This window comes from Gekko japonicus, unplaced genomic scaffold (assembly GCF_001447785.1).
Source record: "Gekko japonicus isolate JY-2015 unplaced genomic scaffold, Gekko_japonicus_V1.1 scaffold46, whole genome shotgun sequence".
Classification (NCBI taxonomy): domain Eukaryota; kingdom Metazoa; phylum Chordata; class Lepidosauria; order Squamata; family Gekkonidae; genus Gekko; species Gekko japonicus.
The window spans coordinates 1,222,202-1,243,284 of record NW_015169173.1 but is presented as its reverse complement, the minus strand read 5'-3'; the positions used below and the strand labels follow the sequence as shown (position 1 = coordinate 1,243,284).

At 47.6% G+C, this 21,083-nt stretch overlaps 1 protein-coding gene across 1 annotated transcript; it reads right to left on the bottom strand.

Annotated features, from left to right (window-relative positions):
• Positions 1-17,269: 17,269 nt before the first annotated feature.
• Positions 17,270-18,623, bottom strand: JUNB (jun B proto-oncogene). Its single transcript, XM_015415861.1, has one exon. The coding sequence runs from the start codon at positions 18,240-18,242 to the stop codon at positions 17,292-17,294; it is 951 nt and encodes a 316-aa protein (XP_015271347.1). The 5' UTR covers positions 18,243-18,623; the 3' UTR covers positions 17,270-17,291.
• Between the last annotated feature and the right edge of the window lie 2,460 nt (positions 18,624-21,083).

Below are 21,083 nucleotides of genomic sequence, written 5' to 3'. Positions count from 1 at the left end.
TGTTCTGTTTTATCAGCCTCACCGTGACTAGCTTTCCACTGCTTAAAGGAATCCTTTTTACCGTTTACAGCTTCCATTACTTTGTTTGTTAACCATGCAGGCTTTTTCCTATACCTGTTTGTGCCTTTCCTAACCTGCGGAATATATTTTTTCTGAACTTCTAGGATCGTAGTTTTAAATAGTTTCCAAGCTTCCCCAATGGTTTTGACCCTTTCTACTTTTCCTTTCAGTTTCCTCCCTACATGTCCCCTCATATCAGAGAAGTTACCCCTTTTAAAGTTAAAAGTGGTTGTGTCAGTCTTTTTGGCCAATTCCCTATTTATACAAATGTTGAACTTCCCACAGCTGCGGGTCTCGGCAGCACCGACCGACCTAACATGCGGCAGCGGCTGCGAGGTGGGAGGTGGGGGCAGCGGGCTGGCTCAGCTGGCCCTGAGGGGAGTGTGTGAGAGGTACGGCGCTCGGCTGTGCCTGGCTGGCAGCATAGAGATGAGAGGCCGACAAGGGATGGCGGCAGAGGCGCGCCCTTGCTCCGCTCGCGGCACCCCCGCCCAGGAAGGAGATCGCGAGGAAGGAGGAAGTCCCTGGACAGCACTTGAGAGCATAAGAGCTGTGGCACTGCCGCCCGGCCCAGCCGGCAGCAGAGGGAGGAGAGGCCGACGAGGGAAGGAGGCAGAGCCCCGGCGTTGCTCCACTCACAACGCCTCCGCGTGCGCAATGAGGCCCAGCTGCCCGGGAAGGACTGTGCGAGGAAGGAAGAAGCCCCTGCCTGGCACTCAACGACATGGGCCCCGCCAGGCCCGCACACTGCGCCCCCTTGCACACACGCACATCCTGCCTCTCGCACTCACTGGAGGAATCTCCCGTGCATAGAGGAGGAGAAGCTGTGCGCCCACTCGGAGAAATCCCTGCAGGATTGCGCACAAACGCACACTACAGGGAACTATGGTTCTCTCTTCTACAGCCCCAAAGCAGCGCTTTACTCCATGTCAGCAAGGCTTTGCCGTGGTCAATGGCAATAATTGCATCAGGGTGCCCCCCAGTATCATCGCCAGTTCCAGTCTCCTCCCTTTCAAAAGAGGAAAAGCTCTACTGGGATATAGGGACCAGGGTCAGCAACCACAAAAGTTCTGACTAGGTACTAAATCCCAGGCAGAGGCTACTTTTTTCAGGGATCGGCTTGCCCACTTTTTTGAAGTGTGGCAAATTGTTTGCTCAGATAGTTAGGTTTTATCTATAGTGTGGGTATTTTTTGAGTTTGTTTCCTTGCCCTCTTGTTCCCCTCTGATGGCAGCAGCTGATAACACAAACCCTGAACTCCAGTCACAGCTTCAGGAGCTTCCGGATAAGGGAGCAGTTGAGGGGGTTCACTCTGGCCTCCAGTCATAGGGTTTTCATTTGAGGTTTTTCCTTGTTGACAAAAAGGATGGAAATTAAATAAGTTTTTGAAAGTTTTGAAATTTAGAATGGTCATTCTTCCATCCATACTGGATTTTCTTACTCCTGGCTCTTGGTTTGTGATTGTTGATGTTAAAGATGCCTACTTTCATATCACTATTCACCCCGCACATAGGAAGTAACTTCATTTTAGGTACAGTTCTGAGATTGTCAAATATTCTTCTCTTCCCTTTGGTTTAGCTACAGCCCCTAGAGTATGGCAGTGGTTGTGGCATTTCTGAGAACTCAGGGTTGCAACATTTTCCCTTACTTAGATGATTGGCTCACTGTTGCTATCTCTAGAGAGCACCTGGGGAAGATGTAGACTTAGTTTTGACTACCTGTCACAGACTAGGGCTAGTGGTTAATGGAGATAAATCCTGCCTGGAGCCCTCCCACCTGGTTCAATTCATTGGGGTCTTTCTTGATTCCTTAAGCACTAAAGCTTTTTTACCACAAGATAGGGGAAGGGTAATCAAGCACATGATCTCATGTTTTTGTTAAGAAAATATGGCAGTCTGTTAGGAATATTCAACACCTATTTGAGTTGATGGTGTCCACTACAGCAGTTATCCCCTTATCCAGGCTTCACAGGTGTGACCTTCAAAATTGGTTTGTCAGGAAGTTTTGACCCCATAAACCATGCACCGGGGCATTGTTTTTCCATCCCTAGGTTGCTCATCTGGTTCCTCTTATGGTGGAAAGAAGATGCTAACCTTTTTGAAGGTGTCAATTTTGGTTGTTGGGCAAACACCACCCGTATGACTGATGCATCCTTAACAAGATGGGGAGCTCATTGCGAGGATAGATAGGTAGTCTGCATTAGGCAGAGAGCTGCACATCAGTAGCCTCGAGCGGTGCGCAGTCAAGTTCACCCTTACCCTCTCTAGCAGATAATCCTGTGGGGCAAGACAGTTCTAGTCTAGACCAACAACACAACCTCAATGTATTATTTGAACAAGCAGGGAGGTACGGGATCGAGGATCCTATGCAAGTAAGTGATTGCAATCTGGATAGTGGCTGTCAAGAACCAAATTTCCCTCAGGGCCATTCATATAGCAGGTTCCCTTAATTCCACTGCCAACAGATAGAGCAGGATTTACCTTTCAAGTTACGAATGGTCCATCAAGACCAAGTACCTTTCTTCAGGTTTTCAAGAGGGAGGGCTTGTCACAAACAAGTCAAAGAAGGCCCCAAGTTTTTGCTCCCTAGCGGGCAGCGATCCCACCTCATTGGGGGATGTATTCCAGATCTCCTGAAAGGGGGATCTGTTTTATGCCTTTCCCACATTTTCTCTTTTGAACAGTTCTGGGAAGGATTGTAGCAGAAAACTTGGATTGCATTATCATAGCACCTTTTTGGCCACGGCAGATGTAGTTTGCAAAACTCCTGCATCAGATGGGTTCCGAAAATGTAACCTTCCCTCCCGTTTGGGATTTCTTGACTTTGGGCTCCCTGTTGCACCACGATGTGGGCCACCTGTACCTTACAGCTTGGAGGGTTTGACCACGGCCTCCCCTTTCATCCCAGAGGTCTATGATATATTAGTCCAAGCACTCCATGAGGTGGTATTATTCCAGGGAGTGGCTTCTGTTTGGAGAGTGGTCTGTGGCCAGGGGTGTTTCACCATTTATTTGCCCTGCTACCTAAAGGTTTTGGGTACCTTTTGTTGTTAGCACATGGGGCTGGCTGTACCATCTATCAAGGTGCATCCAGCAGCCATTTCTGCACACCATAACCTGGTAGAAGGTTCTTCCTTGTTTGCCCATGAACTGTCTCAGTGCTTCCTTAAGGGTGTAATTAATGTTGCAAGGGTCTAATTAAGGCTGCAAATTTGGTGCTCCTGCCTCAAAAAGCAGCCCCTTGAGCCCCAGATACCCCTTGATCAATTCTCCATTATAGCCTACTATGAAAAAGGCCCGTTGTGGAAATAAATATGGCCTCTAGAAAGAGGCTCTGGGCAGGTGCCCCAGCCTTGGACACTCAGTGTCAATTTGCTGTGGCGACCTCAGCAGGGTATAATGACACTGAGTCCACCATTTTCTCCAGAGGAACTGATCTCTGCTACCTAAAGAACAGTTGTAATTTTGAGTGATCTCCCGCCCTCACCTGGAGATTGGCAATGATGGTTCCCCAGAAGGGAATGGTTGGTTTGGAGGGTGGATTCTATGGCTTTGTACCTGTCAAAGGTCCCACGCCTCCTGAAACCTCACCCTCTCCAGGCTCCATCCCTCACATCTCCAGGAATTATCCCACCTGGAGTTGGCAACCCTATGTCCTTCCCAGCCAATCATCAACCTATCTTTATTTCCCCCTCACTATTCAGCTTTCCACCCCACACACACCTGCAGCCTCTCCCGTGCTCTGAAGCCCTGACTGCTACATTGGCTGTCATATGGGGGCAACCTCAGCAGCATATAAGGATACAGAGCCCACCATTTTCTCCAGGGGAACTCATCTCTGCCATCTGGAAAGCAGTTGTAATTCTGAGTGATCTCCAGCCCTCACCTGGAGATTGGACACATTTTACCTCATAACAGCAAACTGTTTAGAATGTTATAGGCAAAAGCCAATCAAGTCGCATATGCAAACGACCTCTGTGTTCCGAGGCAAAGGCCAATGGGGCTGCATATGCAAATAACCTCTGTGTTCTGACTGGCTATGGGGGGGAGAAGAACAGCAAACTGTTTAGAATGTTGGAGGCGAGACTCAAGCAATGCAGCCAGTGGATAGGGACAGATTCTGAGTGACACCAGGGCACCAACCAATTCCGGAGCGTGTGGAATGTTCTAGAGAAGTGCCACCACCATTCGTCTTTTATTTATAAGGGAGATAATGGCCCCCGTAAGCTATAATTGAGCCAGAAATTTTGCACATCCCTGTTATGCTTTTCAGTATGATTTGTAAGCTGCCTTGAGTCACAGGGGAAAGTGGGATATAAATATCTGAATAAATAAGCAGTTTGGGCAGGTTGATAACACTTAAGCGACTACCTGTTTATTAGGTTAGGCAGGGTTCTGACAGTGATTGTTCCACCTCCGTTATACTTGACCTGTAATGCTGGTTGTCATATTTCACTAAAAAAAACCAAAATAGATTGCAAGAGTTCTTTCTCTCCTAAGAGCTGGTATGTTTTCTAAGGGTCAGTGCAGGGTGATGGTTCAAGGCCAGATCTACCAATATAGTGGACTGGGGTGGGTAGATCTGTTCTCTAGAGGCCATGTCTACCAATATAGTGGAAAGGGATGGATAGGCTGGTTCTCTGGAGGACAGGTCTTATCAGTATAGTGGTAAGGGGTGGGTAGACCTGTTCTCCAGAGGCCAGGTTTACCCATATAGTAGAAAGGGTCAGGTAGACCTGTTCTCTGGAGTCCTGGTCTAGCCCTGTAGAGGACAACATTTTGTGTAATGAAATTTGACTTGATTTTGTTTTCTCTTATAATGTTTAAATTATTCTTAAAATATAGTTAAATATAGTTTAAAAGAATTCATTCTGAGATTTTTACAAGGTTTTTATGGAAATAATCTTCTAAAATAATTTACGCTATAGTCAAATGTAGACTTGCTCATAATTTTAATGCTACTAGCTTTTTTCTTTCATGAGGTAGAAATTTTGCTCACAACACTGTGGAGCTTAAATGGAACATTTGTCACATCTGCTAGGAGGATGAGTGAGCAGCCCTTAGAGTGGACCCACCTCACAGTGAGTAACTCACTAAAATCCCAATGTGGGGCTGCACTGAAGATGAAAGATGAAAACAGAGTTGCACTTACCTGTAACTGATGTTCATTTATGTCTTCTGTACAGACACACATTCCCTCCCTCCTGCCCTGCTGTGAGCTCTCATAGAATCTGTACTTTTTCTTGTTGGGGGTATGCAGCAGCCTGGCAGGAACTGAGGGTGAAGGGGGCAACCCCCCCAGCACATGATGGTTAGGTGGGAAAATGCCCTTGCATCTGCTCCAGAAGGGGGAGGGGTGCCCCCTTTTGAGTTCTTGAAACTAGAAAAATTCTGTCCATGGCAGTGATGTGCAGGTGCAGTCCCCAATGCCTGTCTGCACAAAAGATGTTTATGAAAATCAGCTACAGGTAAGTGCAACTCTGTTATCCTATGTCATGCCCTTATTAAGGCCAATCAAAATAAGTGCAAATTTCAAGTTTTCCAAAACTCTTTAAATGGGGGGGGGGTTTGTGTTTCAGGCAATGTGAGTTGTGATGCCCCTTGGAATCTCCAGGGCACTTCTCTCAAGCATCCCAAACAATATGGCTGGCAGAACAGCCTTTGTCCTTAGCTTCTTGGCTGTACTAAGTTTGTCACATACTCCCTCATATGAGGCCAAACGTACTACACTACTGTCTGCTAGACAGTGATATACTTGGATGTGCTCTTACCTCATTGGATTTCCCATGCAGGAAATAACATGTATTTGGCTGATCAGACATCTGGGAAGAGTGCCTTTTAGGGACTTCTGAAATACAGCTGGCTTTGTGCAAAAGGGACAGATCAGATGCTGCTGAAGGGTATGTTTTTACACTAGTGGTCATACTTTGAGAAAGAAATGCTCCTCTGGGCACTGCAAGGCTTATAATTGTCCAGTTAATTCATTCTGATCTGTAAGGAGCAAAGCATGTGCTTCCTCCTAAAGCCTTTCTTGCACTTATTAGAGAAGCACCATTTTTTGCCACTGGGGGATACTGCAGCGTTGTGAAATAAGCTGCTGCTGTTGAAACCAGGCTGGATGCAACCTGTCCTGGAAAGTGGCATGGTTAGTACTGTTATGAGCCAGTTCTGGTCAAACACATAGCCAGACTTTTTTATTGGTAAGAGGGCAGGAATAACTGACGATCATAATTATGGGAGTCGTAAATTTTGAAAATTAATTTGTTATAGTAAAGATCAACACCGCTGAATATTTTTAGAATTCAAAAATAAGGGTCTGTTTTACTTAAAATGTTTGTATCCTCCTTGCACACTGTACTTCAAGTACAACAGAAGAAACTCATTAACCGAGTTCAGTTTAAATCTGTACATAAGCAAATGTTAAACCAGCAAACTGAGTCAGTTCCCTCCACTCTATCTTACTAGTTATTGGCAGTGGCTTGAAAGAACAAGTTTCACTTGCTGCCTAAAACTCAAAGTAAGAGGTGCGCGAGGCAAGCAGATATGGAGCTGACAGCCAAAATACCACAGTATAATTTGTCTGGATTTCTGAAGAAGCCTTAACTTCTAAAAATACACAGCCTACTACCAGTGCCAGGGTCCCTGTTGGTTTTGACTAGAAGGGGCCTGTTTGCTGTAGCTAGAGTGCTCCTCCTCCCTGTTGCATTGGGAGTTGCACTCTGTTCCCCCACCTTCTCATTGTAGCAGTTTCATTCTTGGACAGGGGAATTCCTACGCCTACTATGCTGCCAGAACACTAACCTGTTCTTTCTGGTTGTGAGCTTCCACTCCTTCCAGTGGTGGGAAAAGGCCGTTCTACCACCATAGGATCATGCCATTATCGATTATATGCATAGCTCATGCAGTCCTGGTGATTTAAGTCTAAGGCCTAAGGCGTTCTAACCCATGTATATATGATTGAGGCATGATCTCCTGTAGGAAAGCCTAAAGTGGGAAATAGTGTAAAGTAAGTCTTCTGTTCCCTCTAAAAATTATTTCTCCATGGACTATGACAATGGTGTGTGTGTGTGGCGGGGGGAAACTACATCCTTGACTGGATTATGGCCCCCCTCTTGCTTTTCTGTCCTCCTTTATCTGTGGAACAAGTAACTACTGAACTGTGAGGTCCCTTCTAGTTCACCTTCATGTACCTAATCCATTTTTGCTGCAATTCATAACCATCTTGAAAAAAACAGTTGTCCGAATGTTGATAAATAGCTGTGCCAGTAGAGAGTGCCATTGGGCAGGTCTGGACCTGAGAGAATGGCTTGCAACAGACATTTATATCATGAGGCATGGGTGAATGGGTCTTATTAGGAAACAGCATTCTGAATTCTCAAACAGTATTGAACCCTGTCTTGGCATGCATTATGCTTGCCCTGAGTATTGGGGGAGGGGGGGGATCTACAAAGGCAACTGAAGGTAGAAAGCAAGGAAGGGCTCTGTTTTGCATGCATGGCAGAAGTGATAATGAAACTCAGGTCTCCTCACAAACTCATTATATATGTAGATCAAAGTGAGCAGCCATGTTGGTCTGAAGCAATAGAACAAAGTTAGAGTCCAATGGCACCTTTAAGACAAAACAAAGTTTAATCATGGTGTGAGCTTTCGTGCACGCGCACACTTTGTCAGATGATGAAATGGAATTAGTGAAGTAATACCTATGTTGTTTTTCCCCCAGTTGAACTGAAACAGATGATAACCAGAAACTAAGCTTGTTGTTCTTTTTATCTGTTTTAAAACACTTCTCTATTTTGCATGCTAATTTAACAAGCCACCTTGTATATATACAAGTATGATCTGTAATTCCATTTCATCGTTTGACTAAGTGTGTGTGCACATGAAAGCTCCCACCTTGAATAAAACTTTGTTGGTCTTAAAGGTGCCAGTGGACTCTAACTATCTTAATTATATGTGTATTTTCATTATGTAACTTTTTAGGAGCCAAGGAAATTGGCTCTAGTACATAAATTTTGATCCACATGCACACTATTTATCTACCTTCTCTCCCTGTCTTCCACTTTATGCACTGTTGTGCTTAATTTTGGCAGGATATCATAATTGCTTCACGAGCAAGAGATCGCAAGCTTCTTGGCTGTCATCCTAACCCCCCCAACTACACTGAATTTAAGAATCAGGAACTTTGAAATGAGTAGCCGTCAGATTGATGATGTAGTGAAACCACAAGAGCCTGTTTGGGTGAGTGGTTGCACACTTATTTTACATTACTTTCTTCAACTCCTTATTGTGCAAGCTTTTGTAGGAGGACTAGGTCAAAGGCCTTGAAGAAGTCCTCATGTATCAGCTGAATTCCCCCCCACACACACACACATACTAAACCATGTACTTATCAAATAAGGAAACAAGGTTGGTGACAATTGCTTTTAACACAAAGGCACAAGGATGGCTGAGTTTCAAACACACATCAAGCTGCCTTACACTGAATCAGACCATTGGTTCATCGAGGTCAGGATCGTCTACTCTGACCAGCAGTGGCTCTCCAGGGACTCAGGAAGTCTTTCACTGATTGCTTGGTCCTTTTAACTGAAGATACCAGGGACTGAACCTTTTTGAATTCAACCAGAGCTCTTCCACTAAGCCAAGTCCCTCTTTCTTTATTAACTTCAAATTCTCAAGCACAGGTCAACTAGGAAGTTGACAGAAGTCAGCTTTAAAAGTTCTGTTAATCCTTCATTTTTTTCTTCTTTCCTTTTTAAAACAGAGGAGAGTGCAAAAGTGGGCTTGAAGCTCAACATCAAAAAAACTAAGATCATGGCATCCGGCCCCATCACTCCTTGGCAAATAGAAGGGGAAGTCGTGGAAGTAGTGACAGACTTCACGTTCCTGGGATACCAGATCACCGCAGACTGTGACAGCAGCCATGAAATTAAAAGACGCCTGCTCCTTGGGAGGAAAGCGATGGCGAACCTAAACAGCATGATAAAAAGTAGAGACATCACCCTGCCAACAAAAGTCCGTATGGTCAAAGCAATGGTATTCCCAGTAGTCATGTATGGCTGCGAGAGTTGGACTATAAGGAAGGCCGAGCGCCGAAGAATAGATTCTTTTGAACTATGGTGCTGGAGAAGACTCTTGAGAGTCCCTTGGACTGCAAGAAGATCAAATCAGTCAATCCTAAAAGAAATCAACCCTGACTGTTCCCTGGAAGGCCAGATAATGCAACTGAAGCTCAAATACTTTGGCCACCAAATGAGAAGGGAGCACTCACTGGAGAAGACCCTTATGCTGGGAAAGACTGAAGGTCAAAGAAGACGGGACGGCAAAGGATGAGATAGTTAGACAGTGTCATAGATGCAACGAACATGAAGTTGAGCAAACTTCAGAGGACGGCGGAAGACCGGAAGGCCTAGCGTGATCTGGTCCATGGGGTCGCGAAGAGTCAGACTCGACTGTGCGATTGAACAACAAAAATACTATTGTGGTGTGGTACTCCATTGTCACCAAGTGTCTGAGCATGGTTCTACTTTGGCCTATAAAGCTTGAATGCCAAATTTCTCTGAAGCTGCCTTAATTCCTTTGTATCATTATGACTATCATGATCAACTCAGGGCACCTTTTTGATGGAACCATCTGTAGTAACAAGAGGCCATGGATTCTTGCTGATTGTTCCTCAGCTGTGGAATTTCCTTCCCTTCCATCACATTCCCATTTGTCGTTCTCTTGTCTAGCACTCAACAATTGGGGCTGAACATATGAAGCTGGCTTATAATGAGCCAGTTCATTTGTCTTGCAGTGTCAGTATTGTCTACTCTGGCAAGCAACCAAGCCCCAACATCTGAGACAGAAGTCTTTTCACCTCATTTTCTACCTTATGTAAAGCAAATGCTCTATTACTGAGCTATTTAAGCCGGCATGAGTATTTAACTGGGCATTTCAGTTTTATTATGTTTGCTTTAATTTGATTTTAACTGTTATAACCTGCCTTCAGACCCCAGAACAGAGTCAGGATACATTCCTAGGAATACATTCCTAGGACCATTCCAGCTGTTTCACATGTTCTCAAAGAGCACAGACTGGTTTTCTGAGACTTGCCCAACAAACTCCTTCAACATCATTCTCTGAATCTCCCCAGGATCCTCTGGCATAACTTCACAAAGATTGCCCAAGTATTTTAAACAGGTTCCTATGTTTTCTTAACCTTTGCCCATCCTTGTTCTTCCAGGTGTGATATGTCTCATCACAGTTCCCTTGTTTGTAAAGACTGAAGCAGACATACATAGACAATAATTCTGTCTTTTTATTATTCAGAGTTGAGCAGTAAATTTCCACTCTGCCACGGAAGCTCACTGGGTTGTGATGGAGGGGAGGAAAATAATGATGCAAACTACTTCTGGTCCCCCCTTAGAGGGATAAGCAAGGGTTGTTGTTGTTGTTAGCCATTCAGTTATGTTCGACTCTTGATGATTCTATGGGCCAGCTCTCTCCACGTTTTCTGATCTTGTACTGTTTCTTTGAGTCATTCCATGCTCAGACAGGTATCGACTTTTATGGTGTCTAGCCATCGTGTTCTTTGGTGGCCCGGTTTCCTTTTGCTGCTAACCAATCCAAGCATAAGTGCTTTTTCTAGTGAGTTCTTCCACATGACATGGCCAAAATAAGCCAGTCACAGTTTTATGATTTTTCCTTCCAATGACATGTCTGGTTTTATGCGCTCCAGTGCTTGCTTGTTTGTTACCTTTGCTGTCCAAAGAATCCGCAGGAGCCTTCTCCAACACCACAGCTTAAAATGAGTTGATTTTCCTCCTGTCTTGCTCTTTCATGGTCCAACTTTCGCAGCCATAGGTTGCTACGGGGAACACAATAGCACAGACTAATCTGCATTTGATTGCTAGGCTGATGTTCTTGCTCTTCCATATTTGATTCATTCTCATCATTGCTGTGCGACCCAGCGTGATTCAGTGTTTTATTTCTGGACTGCATTCGCCGTTTTGGTTGATCTGTGATCTTAAGTGAGTTCTTCCACACATTTGATCTCTTCATTGTCAACTGTTATTTTGACATTTCTCTTCTTCTCGGTGGCCATGAACTTGGTCTTTCTGATGTTTAGGAAGAGGCCAAACCTCACTTTCCTCTTTGATTTTCTTTATCAGGTATTCCAGGCCTTCTTTAGTTTCTGAGAGGAGGGTTGTGTCCAGTGTTCCCTCTAAGCTGAGTTAGTGTGAGCTAGCTCAGAGTTTTTTAGCTTCCGGCTCACACACTTTTCTCTTCGCTCAGGAAGGGTGGCTCCAGAGCAAACTAATTTATGCAGTAGCCAAATCACTTGCTCACAACTTTAAGGCCAGTAGCTCACAAAGTAGAATTTTTTGCTCACAGGACTCCATAGCTTAGAGGGAACATTGGTTGTGTCATCATCAGCATATCAAAGACTGTTGATATGCCTTCCTCCAGTCTTTACCCTGATTTTTGACTCTTTCAGCTCTAACTTCCTCATGATTGTTTCGGCATACAGGTTGCATAGGAAAGGTGAAAAAATGCAGCCTTGTCGTACTCCTTTCTCTATCTTGAACCAATCAGTATCTCCACATGGTGTTCACACAGTGGCTTCCTGGTTTGTGTACTATGATTGTATCAACTTGACCAGATGTGCTGGCACCCCCAAGTCTTGTAGGGCTCTCCACAGTTTGTCATGATTGAGATAGACACTTCATCTTATAATCAATGAAGCATAAGTAAATAATCTTTTGATACTCGTGATATTTCTCCATGATACAAAGCAGATTCGCTATATGGTCACGAGTGCTACGCCTCCTTCGGAAGCTGGCTTGGACATCTGGCACCAACCTTTCGATGGTTGGTGCCACGTATTGTTGTATAATTTTAAGCAGAATTTTGCTAATGTGAGGGATGAGAGCGATTGTGCAATAATTGGAGCAGTCTTTGGAGTCTCCCTTTTTTGGTAGTGGAATGAACACGGAGTGCTTCCAGTCCCTTGGCCATGTGTTGGTTTCCCAAATTTTCTGACACAAGGCTCTGATGATTGCAGGTGGTACAGGCCTCAGCAATTCTGCGGAGATGATGTCAACAATACCTGGAGCCTTGTTGTTTGGTAGTTGGCTCATTGCAAGGGTATAAATACCTAAATAATGAATCCCATCTGACTTTGGCTCTGATACTATCTACCCCCCTGTTGTTTCTGATATTCCTACCTAGCTACAACTTGGTTAGTGTCTTTCTTATCCTGCCTTTGTCCCTAGTAACTTGGTAATTGTTTTTCTTCCACTTCCTTTAAGCTTCCCTTCTTATGTCAGAATGTTAAACAGATCCCTGGTACCGTACCTGCCCATCCCTCTAGCATCCCATCCAGTTTCCCAAAACCTAGACATGAAGAGGAAGGCAATGATGACACAACACCCTTTCATCCCTCCCCTTGGCCCCAAGGGACAACATGAGGCCGGCATGCTCCTATGTGTCACACATGTTAATGAGGCCCAAAGCCATGGCACGCATCAAGGCCACGTTCCAATCCACGTCAGCCACGGCTTCCGGGGACAGCGGGCTGTTGATGATAACCCCAGGCTGGTTCTGCAAGAAGCCTGGCCTCACCCCTTGATGCTCCCAACAAGTAGCAACACTCTTGGGAAATGCATGGGAGACAGGAAATACAGAAAAGGGAAATATGGAAAAAGTATTTTATGTAGACATTTATGCCCTGCTTTTCTCCTCAGTGTGGCTTACTGCCATCCTGTGAAGTAGGTTAGGCTGAGAGTGACTGGCCCAATGTCACCCAGAAAGCTTCCATGGCACAGTGAGAATCTGAACACTGGGTCCTTGCCCAACCCTTTGACCACTACTCCACGTTGGCTAGCTGGTCCTCAGCTTTCCCTATACTATGCATATCTCAAGCAGACAACACTTTACCAATACAAGAAATAAGGATCCAGGAAGCCTGAATTCCATTTCCTAACCCCTACTGAATTAGATCCTCCTCTTATTTTCCTGACCTGACATTTAAAAGACATGAGCTCTTACTAGCAAAGTCCTATATTGCCCCCCCCTTAGCCTCTTAATTTTTCTCACAGCTGGGGACAGAATACAGAGGAAACACACACACCCCAACTCAACTCAGGGCTCCCTACTCCTAAATGATTTAATTCACAGCCAACAGATATTTCTTCATCCATCTCTCTAACCTATCAAAAGCTGACAAATAAAACACAAAAGGCCTACCATCCTTCACCTCACAGGACATCTCACCTGTTCGTTTACTCCCTTTCCTTTTCCAAAGCAGAGGTTCAAGTGTGGGTGTCCTCTGTCAGCTTCCCCACTGTCTCAAGATCCTTTCCAAAAGGAGATCTGTGGAAACTGCCATTTTTTTCTTTTACAAAAAATGAGTCTGTGCAACCAAAACTTTAGAAACGATGCCTGAGATAACTTCAACATTTAATTTTCAGCTTGGATTTTGAACCCAAACGCTTGGGTGGTTGTTATGAAGAACTGAGATGCTTCCTTTGGATGTGTTTTTCACTCAGACATGTGCTTCGTACCTTTAAAAAACTACATGCATTAACACTACCTGTCAGTTCTTTTGCTAGAACCCCACCCGTCAAAAACCTTTTCTCTGAGCCACCCCACTATGTTATGGCTGAACCTCCTGTGCCCAAAACACTACTTTGGTCAATGAAGTGATGAAAGCTTGAGTTGCAATGAATTTTCATAATAGTCCTAGCCTAGGAGCAGGATAAGCCAAAGAAGGCACTTGTCCTAGTCTGTCTCTCACCTTACCAGCACAGGTTGATTGTAACTGCTCCATTACAACCCCCCTCCCACTTACTTGTTTCTGAGTCACCTTGACTCTTTTTATCTATGGCTGAATATCTGAAGCCCATCATTCCTTGTTTTGACTTGCCTACAGCTTCACATACGTGTTGAGTTCAAGGCATCTGATGGATGCCTAACAATGTCATATTCCAAATACAAAATGCTTGGAGCTCTGATGGTCACAGATGTACTGCAAGCAGGTGACAATGGATACAAAACCCACTAGCCTGGGGAACCTAATTCACGCACATGCTGCCTCTTGCTTTATGGGCCCATCCATCCACCTCTACATCCATATAGCACATTTCCTTTTATGTCAGCAACAGATATAGCCAAGCACATGGTCTCATAGAATCCATCTCCTTTCCCAGACCTGTGGTAACTGTGACCACCAGAGACATATTTGCTTACTTGTTGGCTTATTTATTTTTACTTTATTTATACCCTACACCTTTCACCCCCAATGGAGGCCCAAATCAGCTTACATCATTCTCCTCCCCTCCATTTTATCCTCACAACAACCCATTGAGGTAGGTTAGGCTGGGAGTGTGATTGGCCCAAGGTCACCCAGTGAGCTTCCATAGTATGAGCGGGGATTAGAATGTTGATGTCTCAGATTCTAGTCTAACACTCTAACCACTGCTCCACACAGGCTCTAGAGGGGAGCTTCCAAACGACTGAAATGTTTAGTTAAGCAGAGTGTGCAGGAGGGCCATTACCAAAGTAGAAACTGCCAAGCAACAGAGAAAGAAGGTAATGAGACTGCAGGATCAGGACCCAACAGGTGATATATGCGTGACTTTCACTGCAGCCCAGCCAGCTATGCTGCTCTACCAGTTTCCCCCACAAATTTATATGCAGAAAAAAACCTCTGAAAGTCCCTTGAGAGTGTTAATCTGTCCTGCCACGCACACACTCTGGCTAACTGCTTGCATCTGTCAGCATGGCCTCACTGACATGTAGCTACTTCCCTTTAAGAATTTTTCATTCTTGAGCAGCCTAGCTTTCTTTTTAGGCTCTTGCTAGAGACTGCTCTTAGGGCCTTATAATACCGGTTTGATTTCTGTATGACTTTTTTAAAAAAGTTGTCAGTTAAGTATTTCGGAGCAGAAAGACATGGGGTTTCTGAGAACTTTATGGTCAAATTATTCTAATTCCTTTATTCCCCTGTATCAGAGAGAAACTGTACTGCAGAGCAAGAGAGCTCATGTCTTTGATCATCCATACTATTGTCTCCGATTACAGATGTTGTCGCTTCTCATTCCATGCTCATGGTCAAGTGACCAGTGTCTGCAGAAGGACTGGAGCAGACCGGCAACTGGGGAAAGAAGCACTAGCCAGATCATCATAAATAGGCCTTTTTGTTAGCAAGGTCTTTAAAGGGAACAACTTTTTGAGAGGCAAAGTAGTAAAGTATAGAAGGGGTTTTTTTGGGGGGGAGGTCAAGAATCCTAGAGTCGTCCTCCTCACCATCCAGCTATGAAACCAATTTGCCTTAGGCATGTCATAATGTCTCAGCTGCCTACCATACTTCACAGGGGTGTTCTGAGCTCAAGGAAGTAAAGGCAGTATCATATAGGCAAACATCAGACATTTCTATTTATAGAAATCTTGCTTTAAGGAGATATAAAAACCCCAATCCTAGCAGGAAGCCTCTGAAAAAAATGAATTAATCCACTAGCACTGAGAATGTTGACTATGTGATTTTCCTGCCTCCAGCCATAGTTTAACTATGACCTTGTGATAATTCACACTATCACATTTACAGGCAGTACCCATTGTTAATAGTTTTGTTAACTCTTACATACATTTGGGTTTGGTGTTTCCGGCCCTATAACGTGCGAACAAGACGTTTCAGTTGTCCGGATTGCTGGGTCATAACTATTTGGAGTTTGTGTTTTTGCGGTGCCCTGGGACATTCCCACCCCCAAGGCATCAAGCCCCTTCCTTCTTTGGCTGGGAATTGACATCGTCCGAGGCCCCTATGCCTGGCAACGTGGGCGGGGATTCCCGGAATGGAACCCGACCAGAAAACGTCACTAAGCAGAAACTGACCATATATGGTCGTCTTCCTCTGCGTCAGAACGAAAAGCCCCCTCCCTTTTCGGCCCACTGGCTCCACCCACTTGAGCTGAAGTCAGAACTTGTGAGATCGAGGAAGTGAAGCTAGGCGTGGGAGGGCCCGTCCCCTCCCCTCGCTGGAGAACGGGAAAAGGGTTCAGCGGGTTTTCTAAGCATTAGGGCCGTTAGCATCAAAGCTCAGAAATAAATACAACATCAAAGAAAAGCGGGGGAGGGGAAGGAAGAAGCTCCAAAACCCTCGAGAGAATGACACGAGGCATAGAGAGGAACACAGCATCCAGGCAATAGACTGATTAGGAGAAAATCAGGCAGAGAGGGAAGAGAAAAAGAAGGAACCTGTAGTTAAAATGGCAAGCAGGAAAGATGACGTACCTTAATTGTTCTAGGCTTGTAATTTAATAAGCCACTTAGTAAGATCAAAACACAGGAAGGGAGAGGGCCCCGGAAGTCTTAAGCTACCAGCAGGAAAGCCATTAAGTTGTTGCTAAGGTAAAACAAACATCTTCCCTCCTCTGAATTCTAAGGAAGTAAATTGTTCCTACAGGGAGTGGCAAATATCCCCCTTTATGGAGACCAGCAAAGGGAAGCCCCGTTCTCCAAGACCAAAGAGGGGGAGGAAAGAAAGGTAGATAATTTTTTGCTGTCAATGAAAAAAGGAGGCACACCGATAAAGTGGAACATTTTTACTTAAATAGCTTCAATAAAAAGTCAAAAACACAAATACAATCTTTTGAAAAAACTGAATTTGAGGACTCAAAAAGAAATAAGAGCACAAGTAGTAAACACCCCCTTCCCTCTCCACAGTGACCCTTTTGTCCACATACTGGCCTCTTCGGAGAAAGAAAGCTGCCGAGATTTCATCTCTTCCGTGGCAACCTGTCTTTTGGTCCCTTTTGTTTCAATTATAAGTTAAAAGTTAAGCAGATGGTTATCCTTTTTTTCCACTGGAACAAGGAAGAGATCAGAGGACCAGTTTCTAGCTCTGTCCAGAGTACCTCCAATCCCACTGCACCATCCAGCGACGCAGCAGAGAAAAGGCTTATTTGTCTTTTTTAAAAAAATACATACACACATACACGCACAAGTCACTCGCACGCACAAATATAAAAAACTTACACTCAGCACAGATCGGGGATCTGGATCCACCAGATTTCGAGTCACGTATGGGAGGAAAAACAAAACAAAGACTTCAGAACTGAAGAGTTGGAAACTCGGCATTTCAGCCCGGTTCCCTGTAAACTTTGTATGACCAGTCCATTTCTTTTCTTCTCTCTCCCCCCCCCCCCCGCTTCCCCCGGCGTTTTGATGGAGGGTATCTGGGCCGGGTCCCCCTCAGAACGACTGCTGCATCTTGGCCGTCATGAGGAGCTGGCAGCCGTTGTTCACGTGGTTCATGACTTTCTGCTTCAGCTGCGCCACCTGGTCCCGGAGCGCGCTGGCCGTGTTGGAGAGTCCCGCGTTCTCGCTCTTCAAGGTCTTCACCTTCTCCTCCAGCCGAGCGATGCGCTCCAGCTTCCTCTTCCGGCACTTGGTGGCGGCCAGACGGTTGCGTAGCCGCTTCCTCTCCACCTTGATGCGCTCCTGGTCTTCCATGTTAATGGGCGACACGGGCGGGCTCTGCACATCCGGCACCGTCTGGGGCTCCTCTTTGAAGCTCCGGCTCGGGTGCGACAAGGCCAGGGCGTGGGACTGCGGCAGGTAGCTGAGGTTGGCGCTGGGGAAGCCGGCCGAGCCGCTCAGGGAGCCGGCGGGGTTGTAGCTGGTCAGGTTGGTGTAGACGGGCGGCGGCTCCTGGGGCAGGGAAGCCCCGCCGTAGCCACCGCTGGCCGAGGCCGCCGTCGCCGCCCCGAGGGAGACGTTGGGGGGCGGCATGTGGTTCATCTTGTGCAGGTCGTCCAGCGCCTTGACGAAGCCGTCTGCGAAGCCCTCCTGCTCCTCCGTGGCGCCGCGCGGGTAATAGTACTGGCCCGGCGGCGTGGGAGTGGTGGTGATCACGCCGTGGCTGTGCTGGACGATGAGGCGCTCCAGCTCCGGGGCGGCCAACTTGAGCGAGGAGCTCGCGCTCTCGGCCGCCTGCTGCTGCTGCTGCTGGAGAGAGGCCGCGAAGTAACCGGCGGGGCCGTCCTCTTGGCCGCGGAGGTGAGGCGGGAGCTGGGACTTCAGGCCGCGGAAAGGCTCGGCTGACAAGTTGAGAGCCATGCCCGACTTCAGCGTCTTGTAGTCCTGCCCGTAGCCGGAGAGAAAGGAGTCAGGATAGAAAGGCTGCTCCATCTTCGTGCACATCAGCCACGCGCTGGGAGGGGCGAGGGGGACGGAAACCCGAGCGAGGACCGTCTCTCTAGCTGCCTGCCTAGGGGCGTGGGTCGGGCGTCTTCTCCCAAGCGAGGAAAGGCCGCTTCTGCCTCCCTCCCCAAGCTCCACTTCCAGATTTCAGCGGCAGGAAAGAACAAGAGGGGGGGGGGAGCCCGGCGCTCGCTCGCTCGCTCTCCGGCGGCTGCTTCCGCCACCCGCCTTGCCTAAGCTCTGCTAGCGCGGGTGATTCACGTCCGCCCCCCACAGAAGGCGGGCCCGAGCTACGAGTACGCCGGCACTCAACCCACCCGAGAAGCTAAAGCAGCAGGTACCGTACCAGCCAAGGGGGAGCCTCCGGCGCGCTACTGCCGATTGAGTTATCTCAGCTGCATCATGCGCCTCCCAGGGCCTTTTATTCCAGCCACACGCGCGGCGGTGGCGGAAGCGCGGCGCCATTGGCTGAAAAGCCTGTGCTGCTCCGCCTACCGCGGCGCACGCGAACGGGGAATTGAGCTCATTGCCCGGCAGCTCGTGGCCCAGTAAACAGCCCGCGGGAGGGGGGAGTTGTAAGGCGCCCGCGTCAGAGTAGCGGGGCTGGGCGGGGGAAAGCGGAGACCTGCGAGGAAACACGCACGCAGCAGCAGAACAGAAACTCCGGCGTGCTTCAGGCCGCTGAGAAACTCCGGCGCAGACGACAGATAACAAGTCTTCATGCCTTGACGGGTTTTCATTTTTTAAACTTGGCTGGGATTCGATATGGAAAATTCAGGTTTAAAACAGACCCTAAACTCGCTTTGTGCAAGTCATTCTCAGCCTAGAATACAGAGTTGCTGTGAATGAGGGTAAAACGAAAGAATGCTTGTTCCATGTAGAGCAGAGCTTTCTTTGAAGGAAAGGTAGGTTCCTGAAAGGGCTGGATATATGTCAATTTCACATGCCACAAGCGGGGTACCATAGAATACTGGACTAGGTTCTGGGGAGCTCCAGGCTCAAAACTACTCCCCATGGAACTCACTGGGTGACTGCCTAACCTACCTTTCAGGGCTGTTGTAAGGATAAAATGGAGGAAACCTGTGCTGCCCTGAGCTCCTTGGAGGAAGGGTTAGATACATATGAACAAAATAAACACCAGAAGCCCCAAATGATTCTGAAGAATTAGTACAGTTTCTTATGTTACCAGAACCCAGAGAATGCATTTCTTTGTAAAAATGGGCCATGCAAATAATCACATAAATGTCTATTAATGCTTAACCAACAGAAAAGTTTAGTAACATGAAGCAGCTTTTATAAGAACTCATCCCAAACATGCAATTATCTCTGGGCACAAAACACTCTTTTTTACATAACCTGCCCAATTTACCCAACATTGAGATATAAATGCACACCCCAGCAGGAGTCCAGGAGCAGATACTGATCACAGAAAGATGTACAGAATAATCACCAAGTAAAATGGAAAGTTTAAATACACAAACCACAAACACTTAAATACTCACACTAAGACCAGGGCCGGCTCACCCGCTAGGTGAACTAGGCATTCGCCTAGAGCGCTGGCCAGCCCTTAGGGGCACCAAACAGGACCCGGGGGGCCTCACCCACTCGCCCGTTGGGCAGCCCACTCGGCATCACATTTGTTTGCATTTTAAAAAAGCCTCCCCCAATGCCTCCCTTCGTGCTCAGCCAAGGAGGACTGGCAACAGCCACACATGGCCGCAAGGGGGCCGGGCGGGAGGAGCGGAACTTTCCAGGCACCCACTTTGGGCCGAGCCAGCCAACCAATGGTAAGTGCTGGACGGGTGGGCGGCGGAGGAGGTGGCCAATCCACCCGGGGCCGGGGCCTCGGGTGCCTCCGGCATAGCGTCCCCCGAAGCCCAGGGGGTGGGCGGCACCCCAGATGGGAAGGGAGGTGGGTGGGCGGGCGGCCACAGCCAGGGAAACCCAAGCAGGCAGGGAGATCCTCCATGTCGGGCGGCTGCTGCTGCTGGCTGCTCTGTGGCCGTGGATTGCCTCTGGATAGCTGGTTGCTTCGCGCATGAGGGACTCCCGCCCGGGAGAGCAGACCTCACGCAGCAACCCACTGGGAGCAGGGGGGAGGGGGTGGGGAGTTGAGGAGCTGACGGGACAGATGGGCTGCTCGCAGGTGCAAGGCAGGAAAGCTGAGAGGTGCATGGTAGGGGAAAAGGTGTGTAGGGCGGGGAGGAAGAGAGCAACTCTGAAAAAGCAGCGCGGCCGGGGGGGGGAGGGGAGGAATGGCGGTGGCTTTGCCACTGCCTGCCCAGCCGGAGAGGAGAAGAGAAGAAGAAGAAGAAGAAGAGATTGGATTTATACCCCGCCCTTCACTACCCAAAGGTGTCTCAGAGCGCAGGGAGATCCTCCATGTCGGGCTGCTGCTGCTGCTGGCTGCTCTGTGGCCGTGGATTGCCTCTGGACAGCTGGTGGCTTCGCGCATGAGGGACTCCCGCCTGGGAGAGCAGACCTCTCGCAGCAACCCACCGGGAGCAGGGGGGAGGGGGCGGGAAGTTGAGGAGCTGACGGGACAGACGGGCTGCTCGCAGGTGCAAGAGGAAAGCTGAGAGGTGCGTGGGAGTGGTAGGGGAAAAGGTGTGTAGGGCGGGGAGGAGGAGAGCGACCCAGAAAAAGCGGCATGGCCGGGGGGGGGCAAGGGGAGGAATGGCAGTGGCTTTGCCGCTGCCCACCCAGCCAGAGAGGAGAAGCCCGGCGAGGGAGGGAAGCAGCCGGGATCGCTGCCTGTTTGGGGGGGTGGCAGCAGGGGGGGAGGCGGTGGCGGCAAAAGGGAGATATCCAGGCCCCACTGGGAGGTTGGCATCTGCGCCC

Bases quoted from the DNA above. Each gene is read 5' to 3' on its own strand.
- JUNB (XM_015415861.1), bottom strand. From the start codon at position 18,242: ATGTGCACGAAGATGGAGCAGCCTTTCTATCCTGACTCCTTTCTCTCC.